We start from the raw sequence: 20,355 nt of genomic DNA, 5'->3' as shown, positions 1-20,355 counted from the left end.
AAATAAGACTGACACTGTAACAGTGGAATTTAGCCTAGTCTGGGGTAAGTAAAAACTTTCCTGCAAAAGGGTATGTCAAGTTTGCCTTGCTATCTGAGTTGAGTTCTGGAGGGTAAATACAAACCAAAATTACATGCACACATGGGAAGCAGGGTAGAAGGGAGAGAAATTCTCGGGTAGTGAAAACAGCACTGCAAACATCAAAGCACAGGAGGGATTTTTGCTCTATAGGGCACCACTTTTCAAAAGTGGATGCCAATTAATGGGACATGTCATCACACAGAATAATGAAAATTAGAGATCCTCACACATAGTAAGGTGGGTATTGTTTCAGTTTCACAGTGTTGGGTCATGATGCAAGATCTTTCTTACCCTGTAGCAGTCAAAATAGTTTGAAGTCACTGCTTTAACAGACCGAGAGGAGGCCGCTGGGGCTTGAGGATGGCATAAAATGAGGCTTTGCAGAAGCAGATAACAGAAACTGAGAACCATGGTTAAGATTTAGTCTTTAGGCTAAGAATGATGAAGAGCCACTGAAGGATTTTAATCAGGGGAGAACAAGAAAAATATTTAAAGTTGAAAACATTACTCTCTGTAATACGGAAAACAGATGAAAATTAGGGGTCAAGAATAGTTAAAAGAATAATTCAGAAGCTATTGTCCACATTAAGTGATGGATGATAACTTGGGCAAGAATGATGCAGAGTAGACAGAGTCAAAACACAGAATATAAAATAAGTTTAAAGAATGCAAGTGGGCACTGAAATTATAGTGACAGCACAAGAGACTACCGAAGATGAGAAAAATCATTAAAATAAGAAATTCAATTGACATTTAACAGCAAATTAGACACTGATGAAGAGATCATTAATGAACTGGAAGACAGATTTGAAAAAATTACCCCCAATCCAATGCAGTACAGATGACAGAGATTTAAAAAAAAAAAGACAGGGAGGGAGATGTCTGTAGAGTAGAAACTCAAGAATCTGGGAACCAGAAGGAAGAAATATCCAGAGATAATTTTCTAGGATTGATGTGAGACCAAATCCATTTTGACACTCGGAAGGTCCAGTGAATCCCAAGCAGTATAAATAAAACACTTAAACACATCATAGTGAAACTGTAGAACACCAATAAAAAGGAAACCCTAAAAGCAACCTGAGGAAAAAGCCTAATTACAAAAGGAATGAACAAGAAAAATGTTATTGTACAAAAATGTGAAAACTTGGAGGTTACAATAAAAAGTACAGAATATAGACAAAAATAACTCCCTGGGAAGATGATTGCAGTAAAAGCCTTCTTCATATTGTTAGGGGCAGGGACATTAACTTTAAGACTTTCAATTACACCATGCATGCTGCAGTTCCTAGGGTGACCTCTGCAAGAATAGAATGTTTAGATGCTTAACTAGTAGGAGAAAAATGGAACCATAAAAAGGGGGGGCAGGAGCCAAACAGGAAAGTAGAAATCTCATAAGATGATAGTAATAAAATCCTATATGTTAGTAACAAGAAAAGGAAATGGATTTATCTCTTTAACAGTTAACAGACAACATGACCATCAGACTGCTTCCAAAAACTCCTGATAAGCAAAGCTGGAAACACTGTGCTCATAAACCCTTCTATGAATTACTTAGGCTATAATGAGACAATGTTAATACTACAAAGCAGTGAAAAAGAATGAATGACAGCCTGAGACACCATGATGAATAAGTCAACATGTGCAAATGGAAATGTTGAGAAAAGATAGAGTATCAAGAACAATTTCAACTAAATACATGTTAAAAACATGTAAAACTAAACATTTTTGTTAGGAACATTTTATAGGATAAAACTATAAATACAAGTAAAGGAATAAACACAAAAACCACAATAGTGGTTACTTCCAGCAGTAAAGTGGAAAGTATGGTTAGTGAGAGGCCCACCTGCTCTTCAGAATTACTAGGACCATTGTTATTTTTTAAATTTACTAGCAAGTAGAAGGTACTAGGTAAATGGGAATAGGCTTTTCAACCGAATATATATTCTTTAGCTCATTTCCTATTTTAAAAAGCATAGACACAAATGCTTGTGAATGCATAAACACTTAAAGATGTTCATCGAAGTTTTTTATATTCCAACATATTTTTGTTGGTGAGGCCACTAGTATCCAATGATTATATTGGCAGAAAAAAAAAATACCCTTTGCTCCATTTGAAAATAATGGTGCCAAGAGACTTGAATAGTTTTGTGGATCAAAATCCTCATTTAAAACTTGTTAAATATATATCCCTTATCCCACTGTAAATTTAGTCTGGAAGGATTCTTAAGACAATAATGACGTAAGGAAGAGCAGTGTGATATAACTGAAAAACCGCTTCCCATTCCTTGCTTGAACATTTACTAGATATGACCTAAGGAACCATCCAAGTGTCTTTATCAGTAATATATTTTCCCAGGTCCTCAAATGTTTGATTCCTCAGGATTTCACATCTATGTTTAGAGACATAGATATGAAAGTGCCTAACACATAGAAAATGATATTAGCTTCTTATCACTTTTCCCCGGGGTTTTATAGTCCACTAAGGCACATTAAGTAACTGTTGGACCTGCTTTTAACTGTTGGCTGTGTAATCACCTAAAAATCTTTGCTATGAAAGTGGCTCGGTTGAGGTATAGTGTTAAGGTAAAAAGCAAAGATTAATGAATCTAAAAACTTTTGCTCTTGGGTCACTCACTGGTAAAAAGGGAAATAGGCATTTTAACATCCATCCCATCTCTAGTAATGTACGCCTGAGTAATGTATGCAATTTTATGTAGTTTTATGTAACTGAAGCTCTATTCCTTATAGAGCTATGGTTTTGATCCATAGTAAGAAGGGTCTGTTTCTAACTAGTTACTGATATGCTTTTTGGTAATTTCTCTATGAACCCTGACCATTTGTACTACAAATGATCCTCTAAACCGGGAGTTTTCACAACAGTGGTTACAGATGAATAAAAAATTAAAATTTGGCTTATTACCAGTAATCCTCCCCCTCACTTCAGCACCTTTGGGCTTGTTTAGAACTACACTGCAAACCAGGGGTCTGAAGCCACAGCACACGGGCCAAATCTGGCCCCTATTCTCTGAACTTAACGGACTGTTGAGGATGGCCTGATCAGATGTCAAAGTAAAGAACAACGTACATATATCTTTTATCTTCATACCACACCTTGAAAACACATTTGTTTTTGGACTGGCTCTTAGTTAAAAAACCAGAGAGATAATAAAACTACTCTGTGTGAAGGAGACCCAAATGGGGTTTTAATAAACTTTTAAAATATCTTGAGTATGCAGTAAACTCTGTGGGTATATTTGAAATATTCAAGGAGGCATTTATAAAATTCAGTGTAGACTATTTAGGCTCTATAGTTGCCTAATGAATGACTAAGGAGCCATTCTAATAAATTAAGAAACAGCAGCTTTTTTTGTGAGCCCCAAAATGGAAACCAAAATGCCCTTCAATAGAAACATGGTTAAGCACGTGATACATCAGTATCATGGAATACACATTAGCAATACAAAGAAATGAACTACCGATATGTCTGGCAACTTGGACAGACTTCAAGGGCATTATGATGAGTAGAGAAAGTTAATTTCAAATGTGACATGTAATTCCATTTCTGTAACATTCTTGTAATGACAAAATTACAGAGCTGAAGAACAGACAGTGGTTTCCAAGGTGTGTGGCGACAGTGAGGGGTACGTGTGGCTACACAGGGGCAGCATGAAGGAGATCATGATGACGACAGTTCAAACTACACACACTGTACCAATGCCAACACCGTGGCTGATATTGAACCACAGCAACAAAGTGAAAATAGCAGGGGAAAGTAGGTTTAGGTTACACAAGCCCTCTCTGTACTATTTCTACAACTTCCTGTGAATCTATAATCATTCCAGAATAAAGTTAAGCCCTGGCCAGGTAGCTCAGTTGGTTAGAGCATTGTCCTGATATGCCAAAGTTGCAGGTTTGATCTCTGGTCGGGGCACTACAGGAAGCAACCAATGAATACATAAATAAGTGGGACAACAAAGTGATGTTTCTCTCTCTCTCACCCTTCCTTTCTTCCCCCAAAACAGAAAACAACAACAACAAACACACAAGGAAGTTCGCAAGATAATGAAACAGCCAATTTTATTCAAATTCTCCAAAATTTATACTCAATGTTGTTTCTAAAATGTATGTCACCATTTATATAATGGTTTTATTATTTCATCTTTCCTTTATAGTTTTGTTTTTGGGGTTTTTTTGGTCTTTTCTTTACAGTTCTTCAGTAGAAGCCAGAGTCTTGAGTTGCCCAGTTAGGAGCCTAGAATATATTAAAAAAAAAACAGGATGAAAAGAAAGTACTTTCTGAAAAAACGCAGAAAAAAGTGATTATTTTCCTTTTAGGATTACTCTTGCCAAACCATTCTCTAAGAGTTTAACTGCTGAAATTACTAAATGTCACATGTTCCACCTTGACAAAATATACATCCAAATAAATACCATCCGATATTTTTGACCAATTACAAAGTATAACAATGAAAATAGCACCTATACTAAAAATCAATATGAATTGATCTAAAGCACACAAAACCCCATTATATAGGAGTTACTTTTTAGGCTCAGTTATTTTAGACTTGGTTGGAATAGGCATTGACAATAATTTCCTAATTCATCCTTCTCTTTTAAAATTGAAGGATTATTCTAAGGACACGAACCTGTTGTAAACTTTAACCAAAAGAGGTCCTTGAATGTTCTGCAGCTGCTTCTAAAAAACTTGCTATCCTCCAGTTACACATAAAGTGGTTTGGGATTCCAAAATTAAAAATCCATCCAAGTTATTTTAATATCTAATTATAGGATCTCTATCCAAAAGGAAAATACATTTTTGACATAGTTAAATGTATCTGATAAAATTTTAAAATAGATACAATAAAAATCAACATTCTACAGCAGTGTTCCTTTAGATTTAAAAGAATACAAATTTCAAGCACTTGAAAAAGGGCCACACATGGAGGTTTTCATCTGCCAGTGTCAAAACTATGTGTTGAAAACCCTGAGGAAATGAGTTAATGAAGTCACATGGGAAGAGTAAAAGGAAAAAAAAAAGTTATAATAAACTAGGAACACTTAATTTTTTTCAGTTTCCTTAACTACTGCATATATTGGATTAGCCAAAAAGTCCATTTGGTTTTTCCCTAAGATGGCTCTAGTAGTGTTTAGTTGTCTTTAACTTCATTCAAAACAACTTTGTTAGATTGTGTTGTGACAGCTGTCATATCAGCATGCAATTGAAAAAAAGCTTATGAAAATTGGTGGATATTTGTGTAGACATTTTAATATTGAAGGTGGAGGAAAAACACACAATGTTTTTGGCATATTATACTTTATTATCTTAAGAAAGGTAAAAATGCAACTGAAACGCAAAGAAAAACATTTGTGCAGTGTTCAGAGAAGGTGCTGTGACTGATCGAGTGTATCAAAAGTGGTTTATGAAGTTTCGTGCTGGAGATTTCTTGCTGGACGATGCTACACAGTTGGGTAGAGCGGTTGAAGTTGACAGCGATCAAATCAAGACATTGAGAATGATCAACGTTCCACCACCCGAGAGATAGTCAACAAACTCAAAATATCCAAATCAATGAAGTTATTCATGAAAATAAAAAATGTGTCTTTCATTTAATGAAAAAAACCATACGGACTTCTTGGCCAACCCAACAATACATCTAAGAAAAAAATTCTTTTCAGTTTATTAATTTCTTAAACAAAATATTCATATCCCTAACAAACAGAAATACAAAATCAGATACAGCTGCTATTAGCATGTTCTCAAGTTAAGTCCATATAACAATTATGTCATGTTATTGCTAAATCCCATACAGAATAGAAAATATGTGGTTCTTACCTCTGACCTACTATTCTGATTAAGTTTCTTCTCAATATTCATGGCCAACATCTGACTTCTAAATGAAAGGCTTTTGGTCTTTTCAATCACTTGCTGATAGGGTGAGACTGCATTGTTACCCATAACGACATGACCCTAAAATAAGACAGAGGAAAACTGATCCTGTAATGTTAATGACCAAGTTCCCCAGGCAAGTCGTAAGCATGACATCACAACACATGACTGTTACATGTGTTTTTATGCACTGTGGAGAGGTGACAAAATTCACCCAGTAACAAAAAGTAGGAGGCTGCTGTTGCCTCCAAAGAGACTATACATTAAAATAAAACAAATTTTTAAGGAATAAAGTGTCTTAATAAATATTGAGGAAACAGCATAAAATAACCAGCAACTGATATCTAGTATGTAGGATAGTTAATATAAATACTCACTAATTTAGAATCAATTTTGGCATCCAGTCTTGCATTTCTAATCAAATTTACGATCCACCTTTCAGCTTCTTCTGGAGTCATGTTCAGTTTATCTGCCAACATGCTAACGAAAAAGGTAAAAATGACATTAACTAAGTCTAAATTTGACCCACACTCTGCATACAGATTTTTAGGTATTTATGGGTTACTTTCTCTCAAATATTATGACTCTTAATAGATGCACTGTTCATGGTTATGCATAACATATCCCATTTCACCACCCAGACTGTAAGATTCTTGAGGGGAGGGCACCATATTCTGCATTCTAGCTTCTAGTAATCCTTCTGGCTTCTAGAAAAGTACCTTACTCTTAGCAGGAGCTCAACTAGTAATAATCTAAGGGAGAAAATGTTTTACAATGTAAAATGATTATAGAAATTAAAACTACTACAAGGAGCATGATATACTGAAAAGCATAACTAACACTCAGGGCTGCTGTGTACGTTTGTGTTGTAAATTCTGAGAGCACTCCCTAGAATTGTGTATCACTGTATAATCTAAATGGTCACTGGATTTAGGAAAAACAGGCATGTGTGTGTGTGAAGGTGACAGACACCAAGAACCTGATATCAACCAATCTGTATTTCACTTTTCAATTTATGATCAGGTGAAAAAGAGGCCATTTCAGGGCTTATTTTAATAGGACTAAATGCCAGCACCAGCCCTGGTAGTAGGTTAGCAGGTCGGTTGGTCAGAGAGCTGAGAGAAACTCTCTGTGTATGCATGTTTGCACGTACAGTATCTAAGCATGTAGTAGTATACATGCGTGCACAGTAGGTCAGCCAGGTGACAGAAGAGTATGTCTGCACATACAGGAGCTAAAAGTATGTAGTATACACACATGCACAGTAGGTCAGCAGATGGAAGAGTACCTATATCTGCACTCTCAGTATGTGGGAGCATGAAGCACACCTACACGCATATGTGGATGCTTAAACACACATTAACGGTGCCCTTTTCTCTTGTCTCCATTGAAGGCACTTGGCAGGCCTTCTAGTATTATCACTGGTTTGATAAAAATAGCTAGAATATAAGTAACAAACTCATTCCCAATTAAAATATAAATATTCAAGATACTGGCAATCCTATGATTATGTAAGTCTAGAGCTCCCAACCCAAATGTAACTTATGTAGTTAATAAAAATACCTTTAGTGACTAATATAATCTGTATTATTCCCGTTTTATAAGTTTATCGAGAAAGACTAGAATTTCACTCAAAATGTCAAAATTAGGCTATCAACAGCATCATTACAAATTAAATTACAAACTAAATCTATGAAGATAGAAATCATTTAAAATTTAACCGTAAAATATGCTTGGAGTTAAAAACATCATGATGATAAATATGAGCCAACTCAACCATAAAACTCCCTGGATTTATGTGGCAAAATTTTGTTGTTTTTATGACCAATTTATTTGTAAGTACACATTCTCAGGAAATATAAACAATCTATGACCATTACTTCAATTTCAAGGGTAGATTTCATTTTATTATCTTTATCACTGTTCTCTAATTAAACCTCATTTTATTCAAGCTACTAAAAATAGGGAAATGTGTGTCACTTTAACAAGCAGGCATTTTTCTGACTAGGAAAAATTCCTGCAGCTGTTGTTCCTAGTGGCTTCCCAATAAACTCCTTGTGTTTCCTGTTTGTTCCTGGCTTATTTTAGAGGTGTGTAAATTTCATACTCTTCTGCACTGCCACAGTAAGCCAATGTTTGATACTTTTACCTGAAGCTGCTACTCTAAAGGTAAAGAACAGGTTTTCTGAAACATACTCATTATTTTATCACTTTCTATAGCAATTTATCTTTTGTATGCCTCCTACATCCCCCCAAATACAACTTTTTAAAGTGAGGCCAAGGTCATTTTACTCTGAGAAGCACAAATAAAACAATTTGCACTAAATATATTAAAACTCCAATTTTCAATATCTCTATATACTCTACTTTTTAAAAGAAACAGCTGTTGGTTAGTGTCATCCCATACACCAAAAGGTTGCAGGTTTGATCCCCAGTTGGGGCACATACAGGAGGCAAACAATTGATGTCTGCCGGTCTGTCTCCCCCCTCCCCCCGCCCCAAATCAGTACATATATCCTCAGTTGAAGATTTATTAAAAAAACTTCTTAAACAAAAAAGAAACACCATTCCCAGTAACCTATTAATTATGAGTGGTTTCTATTATAAAGATTTGTTAAAAATTAGAATATAGAATCAGTTTATGAAGGCTGTTTTAAGTAATTAAAATTATACTGAACCATTCAGTCTTGAAGAGCAGGTTACCAAATTCGTCTTCTTGCTGTGCATTTCTAATGGGAAAGTCCTATCAATTATCTCTTTAACAATTCCCTCTTATGTAAATTCCTTACCAAATCTACTCCCATCTTCAAAGACTTTCCTCTCCACCACACCCATACTAAACCTCTCTGTTCATTAAACATGTCATGTTTTTAAACACTTCAGGGCTCTTGAACATGATATGCCTTCTGTCTTCACCCAACTTTTTCTTCACTTAACTGCTTTGTTACATGTGTCTCAGCTTGTAAGCCTTCCAAAACACCTCTCCCAACCATGACATAACTGTCTGATGTTTTCAGAGTCCCTATTTTTTTTATAGCATTCATAACAGCTGTAGTTGTTTTGTTGAACATTTGCTTTCCTGATAGATTGTATATGTAACCCAAGAGCAAGGCACAATGGCTTCCTTTTTCACTGTCAATATCCAGCAATTAGCACAATGCCCAGAACACAGGAGGCAATGAATACAAATGTACTGTTTGGTTCCTACCCTAATCACTACTCTAGTTCAGGCTCCATTACTGTGAACTAGTTCTCCAACTAATCTACCTCTTAAGTATCTCCTTAATCCATTTTACATAGTTGCCAGTTAGTTCTAAAACCCAACAAACCAGTTTATCCCCAATACCTTTCAAAACTTTAATAGAGTCCTCTACCAAAACAATACAATTCAAACGTCTAAGTTTTCTCATTCCTGGCTGTCTACAATTTAGCTATAATCTAACTTTCCAACCTCCCAGTTTTCTCCTTCATAAATACCATATGCCAGCCAAACCGAACCAATTCTCTTCCTTCTTTGTCATTTGTTCAACAAAATATGAACTGTGTTAGATCTGGTGACAAAATACAGTCTGTTCCCCACCTGTTGGGAAGTAGGGAAACAATCTCCCAATTCCTCAACTACATAAACGATTTTAAGGGTAATGAAAAGTAGAAGGAGATGCATGAACCGCGAAGGACTTACCAGTTCTAGTCTTGGAGGTTTAGGGACAGCTTATCAAAGAAAATATTTAAGGTCAGATTTTAAGATAAAGAAAATTCTATTCTATATAACTCCACTTAGAATTCCCCGTCCCTTCTATTTTTTTACATCCATATTCTAAATCTCCTATTTCAACATGGCTGGGGCAATTTGGCAACATTTATCAAGACCCATAAATGTCTACATGCGCTGACCTATAATTCCACTTCAGGGATTTAGTGTTTTGCATTGTTTGTAGATCCTTTACTTATTGAATCAAGTCAAAGAAAAACCTGAAATAAGGTCCTAGCAGTATTATTAAGTTATTAATGGAATATCAAGTTATCCGGGCTACTAATCACTCTGAGAGTGAAATAAAGACTGTGGCAGTAGAGTAGTTTCTTTTAATAGAAAAATACAGTGAAAGAAATTAAATAGAAAAAAAAATTCAATTTCTCTTACATTCTATTGATTTCATGCAAAAATAGTAAAGATGTAAAAAATGTATCCTATTAAAGCTTAAAATACAGAAAGTTTCCTTATGCTATTCTACACCATGCTTACCTTGTTACTTAAAAATAATTGTTTATCAATAGCTAAAAGACATGTATCAAAATGCAGAACTTCTGAGAAAAATACTCAACTCAATCTAGATTTTAAACACAAAAATAATGCCCAAATTATTTAGATTACTCTAAAACTCTCAACCTTGTCTATAAGCAGTATAAAAAGACATTTAAATATTCTGTGCAAATCTCATGCTCATCTTTTAGTTGAGTAACTCTCTACTCACGTGACACAACATGATAGTTAATATGTTAAATAAGAAATATACAGAAACCACAAAAGATCTCAAATTGTCAAAGCAATCTTGAGAAAGATGAACAAAGCTGAAGGCATCACACTTCCTGATTTCAAATTGCATATAACAAAGCTATACCAATCAAAACAGTATGGTCTTGCATTAAACAGACACAATGGGACAGAACAGAGAGCTTCTGAAGAACAAAGGAAACTATCTACAAAATAAAAAGAACCTACCAAATGGGAGAAAATATTTCAAGCAGGTTAACATATATAAGGAACTCATACAACTCAATGGCAAAAACTCAAATAATTTGATTTAAAAAACAGGCACAGGATTGGAATAGACATTTTTCCGAAGAAGACACACAGAAGGCCAATAGATCCGTGAAAAAGTGCTCAACATCACTAATTATCAGGGAAATGCAAATCAAAACTAAGAGATATCATCTTACACCTGTCAGAATGGCTATTATCTGACAGTGTGCACTGTTGGTGGAAAAGTAAATTGGTGCAACCACTACGGAGGTTCCTTAAATACCTAAAAAACGAACTAAGACATGATCCAGCAATTCTGCTTATGGATATTTATCTGAAGGAAGCAAAAACACTAACATACATGGTAAATGTACACCCATGTTCACTGCAGATTATTTACAATAACCAAGACATGGAAGCAAACTAAGTGCCCACAGATGCATGAATGGGTAAAGAATATGTGAGATACATACACCTACACATGAATATTATTCAGCCATTAAAGAGAGTAAAATCTTTCCATTTGCAACATGTATGGGTCTTGAGGGCATTGTGCTATGTGAAATCAGTCAAACAGAAAAAAACAAATACCATATGATCTCACTTATGTGTGGAATCTAACAAAAACAACAAACAACAACAAAAAACCCCCTAAAACTAAGCTCCAAGATACAGAGAACAGATGGTGGTTGCCAGAGGTGGGGCTTGAGGGTTGGGGAAAATGGGTAAAAAGGTACAAACTGCTGTTACAAAATAAGTAAGGGGATATAATGTACACCATCATGATTACAGTCAATAATCTTTATCATATGTTTGAAAGTTGCCAGAAAGATCTTAAAAACGTTCATTAGAAGAACAAATAATCTATGTGTGATTAACTCCTTATTGTAAACAAATGTTAACTACTTATTGTGATCATTTCAAAATATAAACAAATATCGAATCATGTTGTATACCTGAAACTAATATATATGTCAATTTATAACTCACTAAAACCAAAAATTATTATTAATATCCTTGTAAAAACCTAAGTTACTATATTACATCCGTAAAATAAAAACAGAGTTGGAAGATATTGAGAAAATCTCAGTAAGCAGCACAAAAAAAAAGATGAAAAACAGGAGAAAAAGAGAAAAGGCTGGTCCGGGGAGTCCAATTCCAACCAACAGGAGTTCCAGAAAAAATAGTCAGTGAATACGCACACAAAATATCATTAAAGTAATAATTCAAAAAAATTTCCCAGAACTAGAGCGGCCGAGTTTCCAAATTAAAAGGGTCCACTATGAAGAATTAAACTGCATCTATACTAAGGTTTATTACTGTGAAACAAAGAAAAAAAATCCTCCAGATTTCTAGAGAGGAAAACAAAAGCACATAAAAGATCAGGAATAAAAATGGTTTGACTTCTACAACAAGATGAAAAAGGTTGAAAACCATGCAACAGAATGTCTCCACAAGTCTGGAATAAAGTAGTTTTTAACCTAGAATACACTGCTCGTAATACTTCATGTGAAATATGAGAACAAAATAGACATTTTTAGATGTGAAAAGATTTATCTCCAAAGTACCCTTCCTTACAAGTTATTAAAGGATATGTTTTACCAAAATATAACAGTAAACCAAGAAAGGGAAGACATTATAACATCCAGGAAACTGGAGCTAACAGGAGACAAGGCGAAGGGAATCCCTGGGACAAATATTGGGCTGGCCAAAAGGTTTGTTTCGTTTGTTAGTTTTTTTCGGCAAGATAGTTCCAGCAGTGCTTAGCTGCCTTTAACTTCATTTGAAACAATTTTGTTAGATTGTATTGTGACAGTTGGCGTATTAAATGCACATTTAAAAAAATACTCATCAAAATTGGTGAATTTCTATGTAGCCATTTTAATACTGAAAATGGAAGAAAAGTAATATTTTAGGCATATTATGCTTTATTGTTTCATAAAAGGTAAAAATGCAATTGAAACATAAAAAAAGTTTTGTGCAGTGTATGGAAAAGGTGCTATGACTGATCGAAAGTGTCAAAGTGATTATTACATTGATTGGTCTCAATTAATGCCTTGATTTGACTGCTATCAACTTCATCTACCCAACCGTGGACCCCAGCAAGAAATCTCTAGCACGAAACTTCACAAACCACTTTTGACATGTTCACTCAGTCACAGCACCTTCTCCATAGACTGCAGAGTCTTTTTTTTTGTTTCACTTGCATTTTTACCTTCCTTGAAATAATAAAGTGTAATATGCCAAAAAATGTTGCATATTTTCTTTCATCTGTGATATTAAGATGGCTACACAAAAATTTTGGTTTTTTTTTAAATGCACACTAATATGACAACAGTCACACTAAAATCTAACAAAATTGTCTCAAATAAAGTTAAAGACAACTGAGCACTACTAGAACCACTGTACGGATGAACATTTTGGCCAACCCAGTAGCTTATCCAAAGTACTGTAGTCTTTAATAAGGGTATGCTATGACACCTAATTACAAAATAAGTGTTAAGTGTAAACTGTGTTTAACTGTAAGATCAGGAAAAAGAAACAGGAGAAAATTGAGAAATGATTAATGCTGAGTGACAGGTTAAAATTTTCACTGAATTCTGTAGTATCCTCATTAGTCAAAAAGAGTATTATTTTATAGTTAAAGCAATGTAATAATGGCTTTTGAAAAGCCATTATCTGGATGTGTGCCTTTCAATTCCTCTCTAATATTAGGAAGTATAATTATGAACATAAATTGCAATGTGGTAATAAGAACTTCAAGAAACATATTAAGGTAAAAAAAAAGTTAAAACAAGCAAAGTAGAATGACTCATAACTTCAAGAAATACAAGAGCAGTTGGCAAATTATTTTGTGAAAAGCCAAAACTAACCCCCTATTGGGAAATTATATTAATGTATGCTCTAACATGTTTATCATAGACATTCAAAATATTACTTCCATACTTTGTTTTTATCTAAAATTGAAAACGGATCCAAGAATTATTCTAGAACAGCTTTTAAATTTCAGACACACACCATATCTGATAAACTACTCAGCTATACTAAATTGAATCCCACCACAGTAATCTTTTTTGACAGATGTTGCATACTCTATGGTAAACAGATTTGTAACTCATCTTACAAATCTATACAGTTGTATATAAACCAATAAAAACATTCTTGATATGCATTTTAATAAATATATGACTATCACATGTGCCTACAGCCATTTAGTCAAGAAACCTATCAACAGAGAAATGTTCCAAATCATAAATGGAGGGAGTCATTTAATAAACAATCATGAGTTTTACAATACTATTCTGCTCAACATTTGAAATCTGTCCACTGGAGTGAGGGTTGGGGGACAGGGTGGTAGGAAGAGGCCAGAAACAAATTCTTCCCCTTCCACGCTTAAAAAAACAAGAACAAAAAAAATGAATATCAAATAACTTTAAATCAGAAACAGAGAGAGGCCAGCATAAACTAGTTAATAGAGTAATGTGTCATAATTACATAGTATATACACTGGAAAGCAGTCTACTTTGGGACTTAAAGATAATCCATTTAAAGAGTTATCAGGGTTCAACAAACTTTCATTCCAAATTACTTCCCTTATTTTCCAATATACAAATTATGTCCTAATTACTCTGTATTTTTCTTTAAAACGTGTATCATGGTTTATAATTTTATCTTTATTAGTATCTGTTTCTTTCTCTGGGTTTTAAGCTCTGATGGTGTGGGTGCTCCTACTATCTTACCTACCCGATGCCTGGCCCGAAGAGTTGTTCAATCACATTTGTGGTATTTTCTTCTTGAACAACTGTACTAGTTATACTGTTATTAATTGTATCATAATTATCACACATTGTGTATTTATCCTCCCAATCAAGTTGAACACTACCTTTTAAAAAAGATTTTGCACATTCTTGAAAACACAAAGTAATAGGAATGGAGAGCAGATGAGTGGTTGCCAGGGGTTAAGGAGAGGTAGCAGTGGTGGGAGTGGGTATAGTTTGAAACAGAAACGTACCCTTCTGTTCTTGTGATGACAGAAATGTTCTGTGTACCTGAATGCATCAATGATATCAATATGCTGGTTGTGATACTAGTTTGCAAGGTGTTATCACTTTACAGTTACCACTGTAAAGAACTCAGGGCAATGTCTATTTCTTAGAACTGCTTGTGATCTATAATCATTTCAAAATAAACTATTAAAATTACGTAGGAACTTTAAAAACTACAGATGCCAAGATCATCCACCCCTCAGAGAATGTTTTACTTTTTAGGGTTTGGGTTCAGTCATCCGTTATTTTTTCTCATTTACTTTTTAAAATTTCCTACTTGATCTAATGTACAGTTAGGACTACAAATCACTAATATAAAGCAATGATTCACCCAGGTTGATTGCAAAAGAGTCAACTGGGAAGCTTTAAAACCGAATTCTCAAGCCCTGATCCCAGAGATTCTGAACAGAAGGTCTAGGTGAAGCCAGAAAAGTCTATTCTTTTTAAGTTTGGTTGTTAAGTTCTTCAGAGGATTTTGATGTACAGCTAGGTTTAAAAACCTCTAAACTGGATAACAATGATTTTCTTAATGTATCATTTAAACATAAAACATAAACTCGCTTGATCACAATCTTGTTTGATGTTTGTCCTATTTATAAAAGCCCAACTTAAATGCTTATTAACATTATTTTCAGACATATTCCTAACCCAATAAAAACATGAAGAGGCCCACCCCCAGGACTGAATCCTACTGAATGCTCTTTCTTGAAACTTACAACCTGAGATCTCATTGTTGCTCTAAGAATATTTCCTTTCTCACATGAAGCTACTTTCTGCTCTGCTCCTAGCTTCCTAATTCATTATATACTAGAGATATTAAACCACTGATTTTTCACTCCATTACTCTAGCACAGTGGTTTTCAACTTTTTTCATTTCATGGCGCACATAAACTAATTTACTAAAATTCTGCAGCATACCAAAATTATATACATATATTTTTTGGCCAATCTGACAAAAAAATACGTAAAATTTTAATTCATTCACACTGGATGGCTATTGTTGTGTTGGCTGCTGTCTTTTTTTTTTTTCTTTTTTTGTCAATCTAGGAGAAAACAGGTCAATAGCCCTGACTAAACAGTCAGATATAGCACGTTTTAAAAATTAATGCAGCACACCGGTTGAAAATTCGTTACTTTAGCAGGTTGTAATTACGTGCTTAAAACATTATAACCTGATACAGTGGTTATAAGACATTCCACAGGTAGCCAAAAATGTTTAAACAAACTAAGGAAATACTATCACTAAAAGAGAGAAAATTTCTGCACTTTAGAAAAGACAACCTACTAGACGAGATAGGGTATATGCCAATGATACAGCCCATGAAGGGTTAATATCCAAAATATATATAACTCACACCACCAAAAACAAACAAACATACAACAAACAATCCAGTTAAAAAATAGGTACAGGACCAGAACAGACATTTCTCCAAAGAGGACATACAAATGTCCAACAGACATATAAAAAGACACTCAACATCACTAATCATCAGGGAAATAAAAACTACTATCACAATGAGATATCACCTAACACATGTCAGAATGGCTACCACCAATACATCAACAAACAAGTGCTGGCTAGGATGTGGAGAAAAGGAAACCCTTGTATACTGTTGGTGGGATTGCAAATTGGAGCAGCCACTATGGAAACAGTATGGCAGTTCATCAAAAAATTAAAAATAGTACTACCATATGACCCAGTGATCTCACTTCTGGGTACTTATCTGAAAATATCCAAAACATAAAATTCAAAAAGATATATGCACATCTCTGTTCAATGCAGCATTATTTAAAATAGCTAAGACAGAGAAGCAACTCAAGTGTCCACCAACAGATAAAAGGACAGAAATGTGGTATGGGTGTGTGCGCGCACACGCACATACTTATATGCACGAATATTGCTTAGCCACAAAACGAATAAAATCTTACCATGTGCAACAACATAGATGGACCTATTAGGCTAAGTGAAATAAAACAGATAAAGACAAACACCATATTTCACTTACATGTACAATCTAAAAAACAAAATAAACAAAAAAGTAACAAACTCATGGATACAAACAACAAACAGGTGGTCACCAGATGGGAGAGGGGTTGGGGGAATGTGTGAAAAAGGTAAAGGAATTAAGAAGCACAACTTGGCAGTTATAAAACAGTCACAGGAATGTAAAGTACAACATAGGGAATCTAGTCAATAATATTGTAATAACTATGGTATGAAGTCAGATGGGTACTAGATTTTTTAAAGTGGTCACCTCATAAGGTATATAAATGTCTCATCATAATTCTATGTTGTACACCTGAATCTAATATAATTATCATATGCCAGCTATAATTAAAAAATAAAACTTTTAAAAAGAAAAAATAAAACTACACTGATATGAGTTTAAAAAATTCATAGGTAATGATAATGCCACATAAAAGTTCATAGAGGCTGTCTCACTATACTGCCTTATTTGAGCTGCACATCTTTCATGGGTAGATAATACAAATACATTATTTATTTTACTGATAAAGAGAGTAAATTGAATCCCAGAGTAAACAAAAGAATGAATACAAGGTCCCAGAGTTAATAAAAGGAACCTTGGAACAAACCTTCTTATTCAAGGTACCCTCAGAAGCAAACATCAAGTGACAAAGTATTATCACAAACAAAAACATAAACTCACTAATACAAAGAAATGTACTCATTCAATAAATATTTATGAGCATCTATACTGTACAAAGTAGACTAGGTGCTGAACATATAAAAAGGAAAATCTGCAAACCCTGCCTCCCAAAACAAACAAAAAAACCCCAAGTGACCAAATTCTAATGAAAAATGGGGGGAAATTCAACAATAGAAACCAAAATATTAGCATCCCTTTCATAAGCCAGATTATAAATCTTTAAAAACAAAAAAAACAACAAAAAAAGCCTGATAACGCCAGCATTCAGGTAGCTATTTATTGTCCACCAGAGTCCCACATACAGGTATGATACACCTATCTAGTGTTTCACAATTTGCATGCATTCTTTAAGAGAAGCAGTTTTTTTAAAATATAGGTCTGCTAGCTAATTGTAAAGTAGTAAAAAAACTGAAGTCAAGGCTTCAATCCCCATAGGAAACGTCCCACAATCACACTATACTTCTAGCTCTGAATAACCACTTCAGTTACAACTCAATAAAATTAAGCAAACAAGTATGGATGCCTTAGTAAAAACAAATGTTGCTGAAGAAAAACTTTGGTCTACACACAATTCCTAAGAGGCAAACATTAACGTAGTAAGTTTTTAAATATTTATGGAGTATTTACTGTTTGACTTCATCTGTGGCCAAACTGCACTGGTCATTTTTCAATTCTAATACATAAAATTAGTTTCTAATGGGTTATGTAAGTTTCATATTTTTTCCCAATACTTTTCTCACACAAAAGAGAATATTTCAACTAAAATTCACCATAATTTTTCCATGTTTCAACATTTTAAGATGTCACTAGAGTTTACTATATAAGAATTAAAATATATAATCAAATAAAACAAAATTCAATTAACTGAAATGACTACCAAATGTAGTCTTTTCAACAATATTTCAGATTTACTAAGGGCTAAATCCTTATTTGAATTGCTGTTGAAAACCTTTCTAAAACTGGATATTTCTCTTTTCTAACAGTATAATAGTACTCTTAAAAAGTAACCGAGAATCATAATATTGCCTTGCAGTTATCATTTTCAAAAATCATGCTGTGCCACTCATGGAAGCCAAAGAAGGTATTTTTTGAGTCTGTAGCAACCCAGAATTCAAACAAAGTTAGAATTTTTAATAAATCTCTATCAAACTGTTTCCTTTTTCTTCTAAAGCAAAGGGAAATAAGATAAAATCCAATTAGCTTGAATCCTCTAAAGTATAACTTCGCAATACATGGAAATCTCCAAGAATTTAAAATTAGAAAACACAAATCACATCAGGATGTTCTTACTTAATGCTGATGCACTGGTGGATGCGACAAAAAGTCTCGAATATGAAGAGACGAGCATTTTCAATAAAATCCTCAAGACAAGCCACCAAGAAGAAGTCATTCACAAGCACCTATGTTTGTGAAATATAAAAGAAAAAAACAAATCAATGGCCCCTACAAGCAATTTTAACTCAACTCAAAAACTTTGTGTGCCTTACTCATTTTTCTATTCTCTAGAACTCTCTCCACTAATATCACAAGTTCTACATCATAGCACATTGTAGAACACTATGTTTAAGCCTCTAATAACTTAAGTAAACAAATGCTACAAAAAAAGAGGTAAGAACTACAATGTTTCCTTGTTCCACTGATGACAGTGAGCAATCTTGCGACTAGCTTTGTCCTGTCCATTATCCTACATAAATACTCTGTAGATAGCATCTTTCCCAGCCACTTCAAATAGTTATGAATGGAGTAAAGATATGCATATTTCTATGACAGCAAGTAGATCTGAAAATCTACAAAGGAAAAAATTCAAGGGGTGACTCCTATTCCACAGACGGTATCATAATTAAAAGAGAACGCTGTAACTTCAAGAATAGCAACCAAGTGCCCCTTCTGTCTTAGCAAGGTCTATGTACTTAGAATAACAGATATACACAAATATTTAATAATGTCTTATGACATGCTAATAATATTGATTATATGAACACACAGTCCACTAGATCATAACTTAAATTTTGTCCAATGTTTGAAAATCACCTCAGAGGTATATTTACATGATAATTTTCTTTCTTAGAAAAGTATCTTAGGCCTTCAACAAACTTGGCCCATTTCTGTGCTAACATGTGGGTTCAAAAATGAAATTGATGACTAGTAATTTGAGGATTTAGTAGATGCATTTAACAGGTAAATTCCTAGTTTGTTAAAACTTGAAAACTATTTTATTAAAAAAATCCATAAATCTAACTCTTTTGAGTTGCTCTGAAGGTACTTCAGTTTCTACCAACCAAGAGAAGACATTGTGGTTATAAAAATCACACTGTTAGCTCAACTGGTTTATACCAAACATTAAATATAATCAGGTGAAAAATTATAAAAATAGGCCTACTTAAAAAAAAAATGGTTTTATTCATTTCTTTTTAGAGAGGGGATGGGGAGGAGAAAGACAGGGAGAGAAACATCAATGTGTCGTTGCCTCTTGTGTGCCCCCTACTGGGGACATGGCCTGCAACCCAGGCATGTGCCCTGACTGGGAATCAAACTGGCCACCCTTTAATTTGCAGGCCAGCATTCAGTCCACTAAGCCACACCAGCCAGGGCCAAAAAAAAAAAAAAATTTAACAAAGGCCTACTTTTAAAACAAATTGAGAACCAAGCTGTGATATGCAATTCCAAGCAACCTTCTCTATTAGATATGAAATATTTCACATATTTACTCATTCAGGATAAGACACAGAATTATGGGTATATGTGTAAATTTATAATACATCCAATGTTTAACTGTCAAAACTAAAGGGATAAACACATGGCAGCATTAAAAATGTCTTCACTTGAGTACATTTCTAAAAAATATGCCACTTTACAATTAATATACCTTTCTGATATAATTACTTTAATAGAACACTGCAAGGTTAACTCTTACAATATATAAAAATTTAA

General features: G+C 34.1%; 1 protein-coding gene across 1 annotated transcript in view; it reads right to left on the bottom strand.

Moving 5' to 3' along the window:
* Positions 1–4,141: 4,141 nt before the first annotated feature.
* Positions 4,142–20,355, bottom strand: part of EIF3E (eukaryotic translation initiation factor 3 subunit E) — a 42,497-nt gene continuing 26,283 nt past the window's right edge. Inside the window, exons 10-13 of the mRNA XM_024572082.3 lie at positions 18,715–18,824; positions 6,346–6,448; positions 5,915–6,049; positions 4,142–4,333 (exon numbers count right to left, since the gene is read on the bottom strand). Coding sequence (XP_024427850.2) covers positions 4,295–4,333; positions 5,915–6,049; positions 6,346–6,448; positions 18,715–18,824 — 387 coding nt within the window. The 3' untranslated portion in view covers positions 4,142–4,294. The remainder of the gene's footprint in view (positions 4,334–5,914; positions 6,050–6,345; positions 6,449–18,714; positions 18,825–20,355) is intronic.

The sequence above is a fragment of the Desmodus rotundus genome, chromosome 8 (genome assembly GCF_022682495.2).
Source record: "Desmodus rotundus isolate HL8 chromosome 8, HLdesRot8A.1, whole genome shotgun sequence".
Lineage (NCBI taxonomy): Eukaryota > Metazoa > Chordata > Mammalia > Chiroptera > Phyllostomidae > Desmodus > Desmodus rotundus.
Note: the sequence above shows the minus strand (reverse complement) of the source record. Positions and strands in the feature narration are given on the sequence as shown.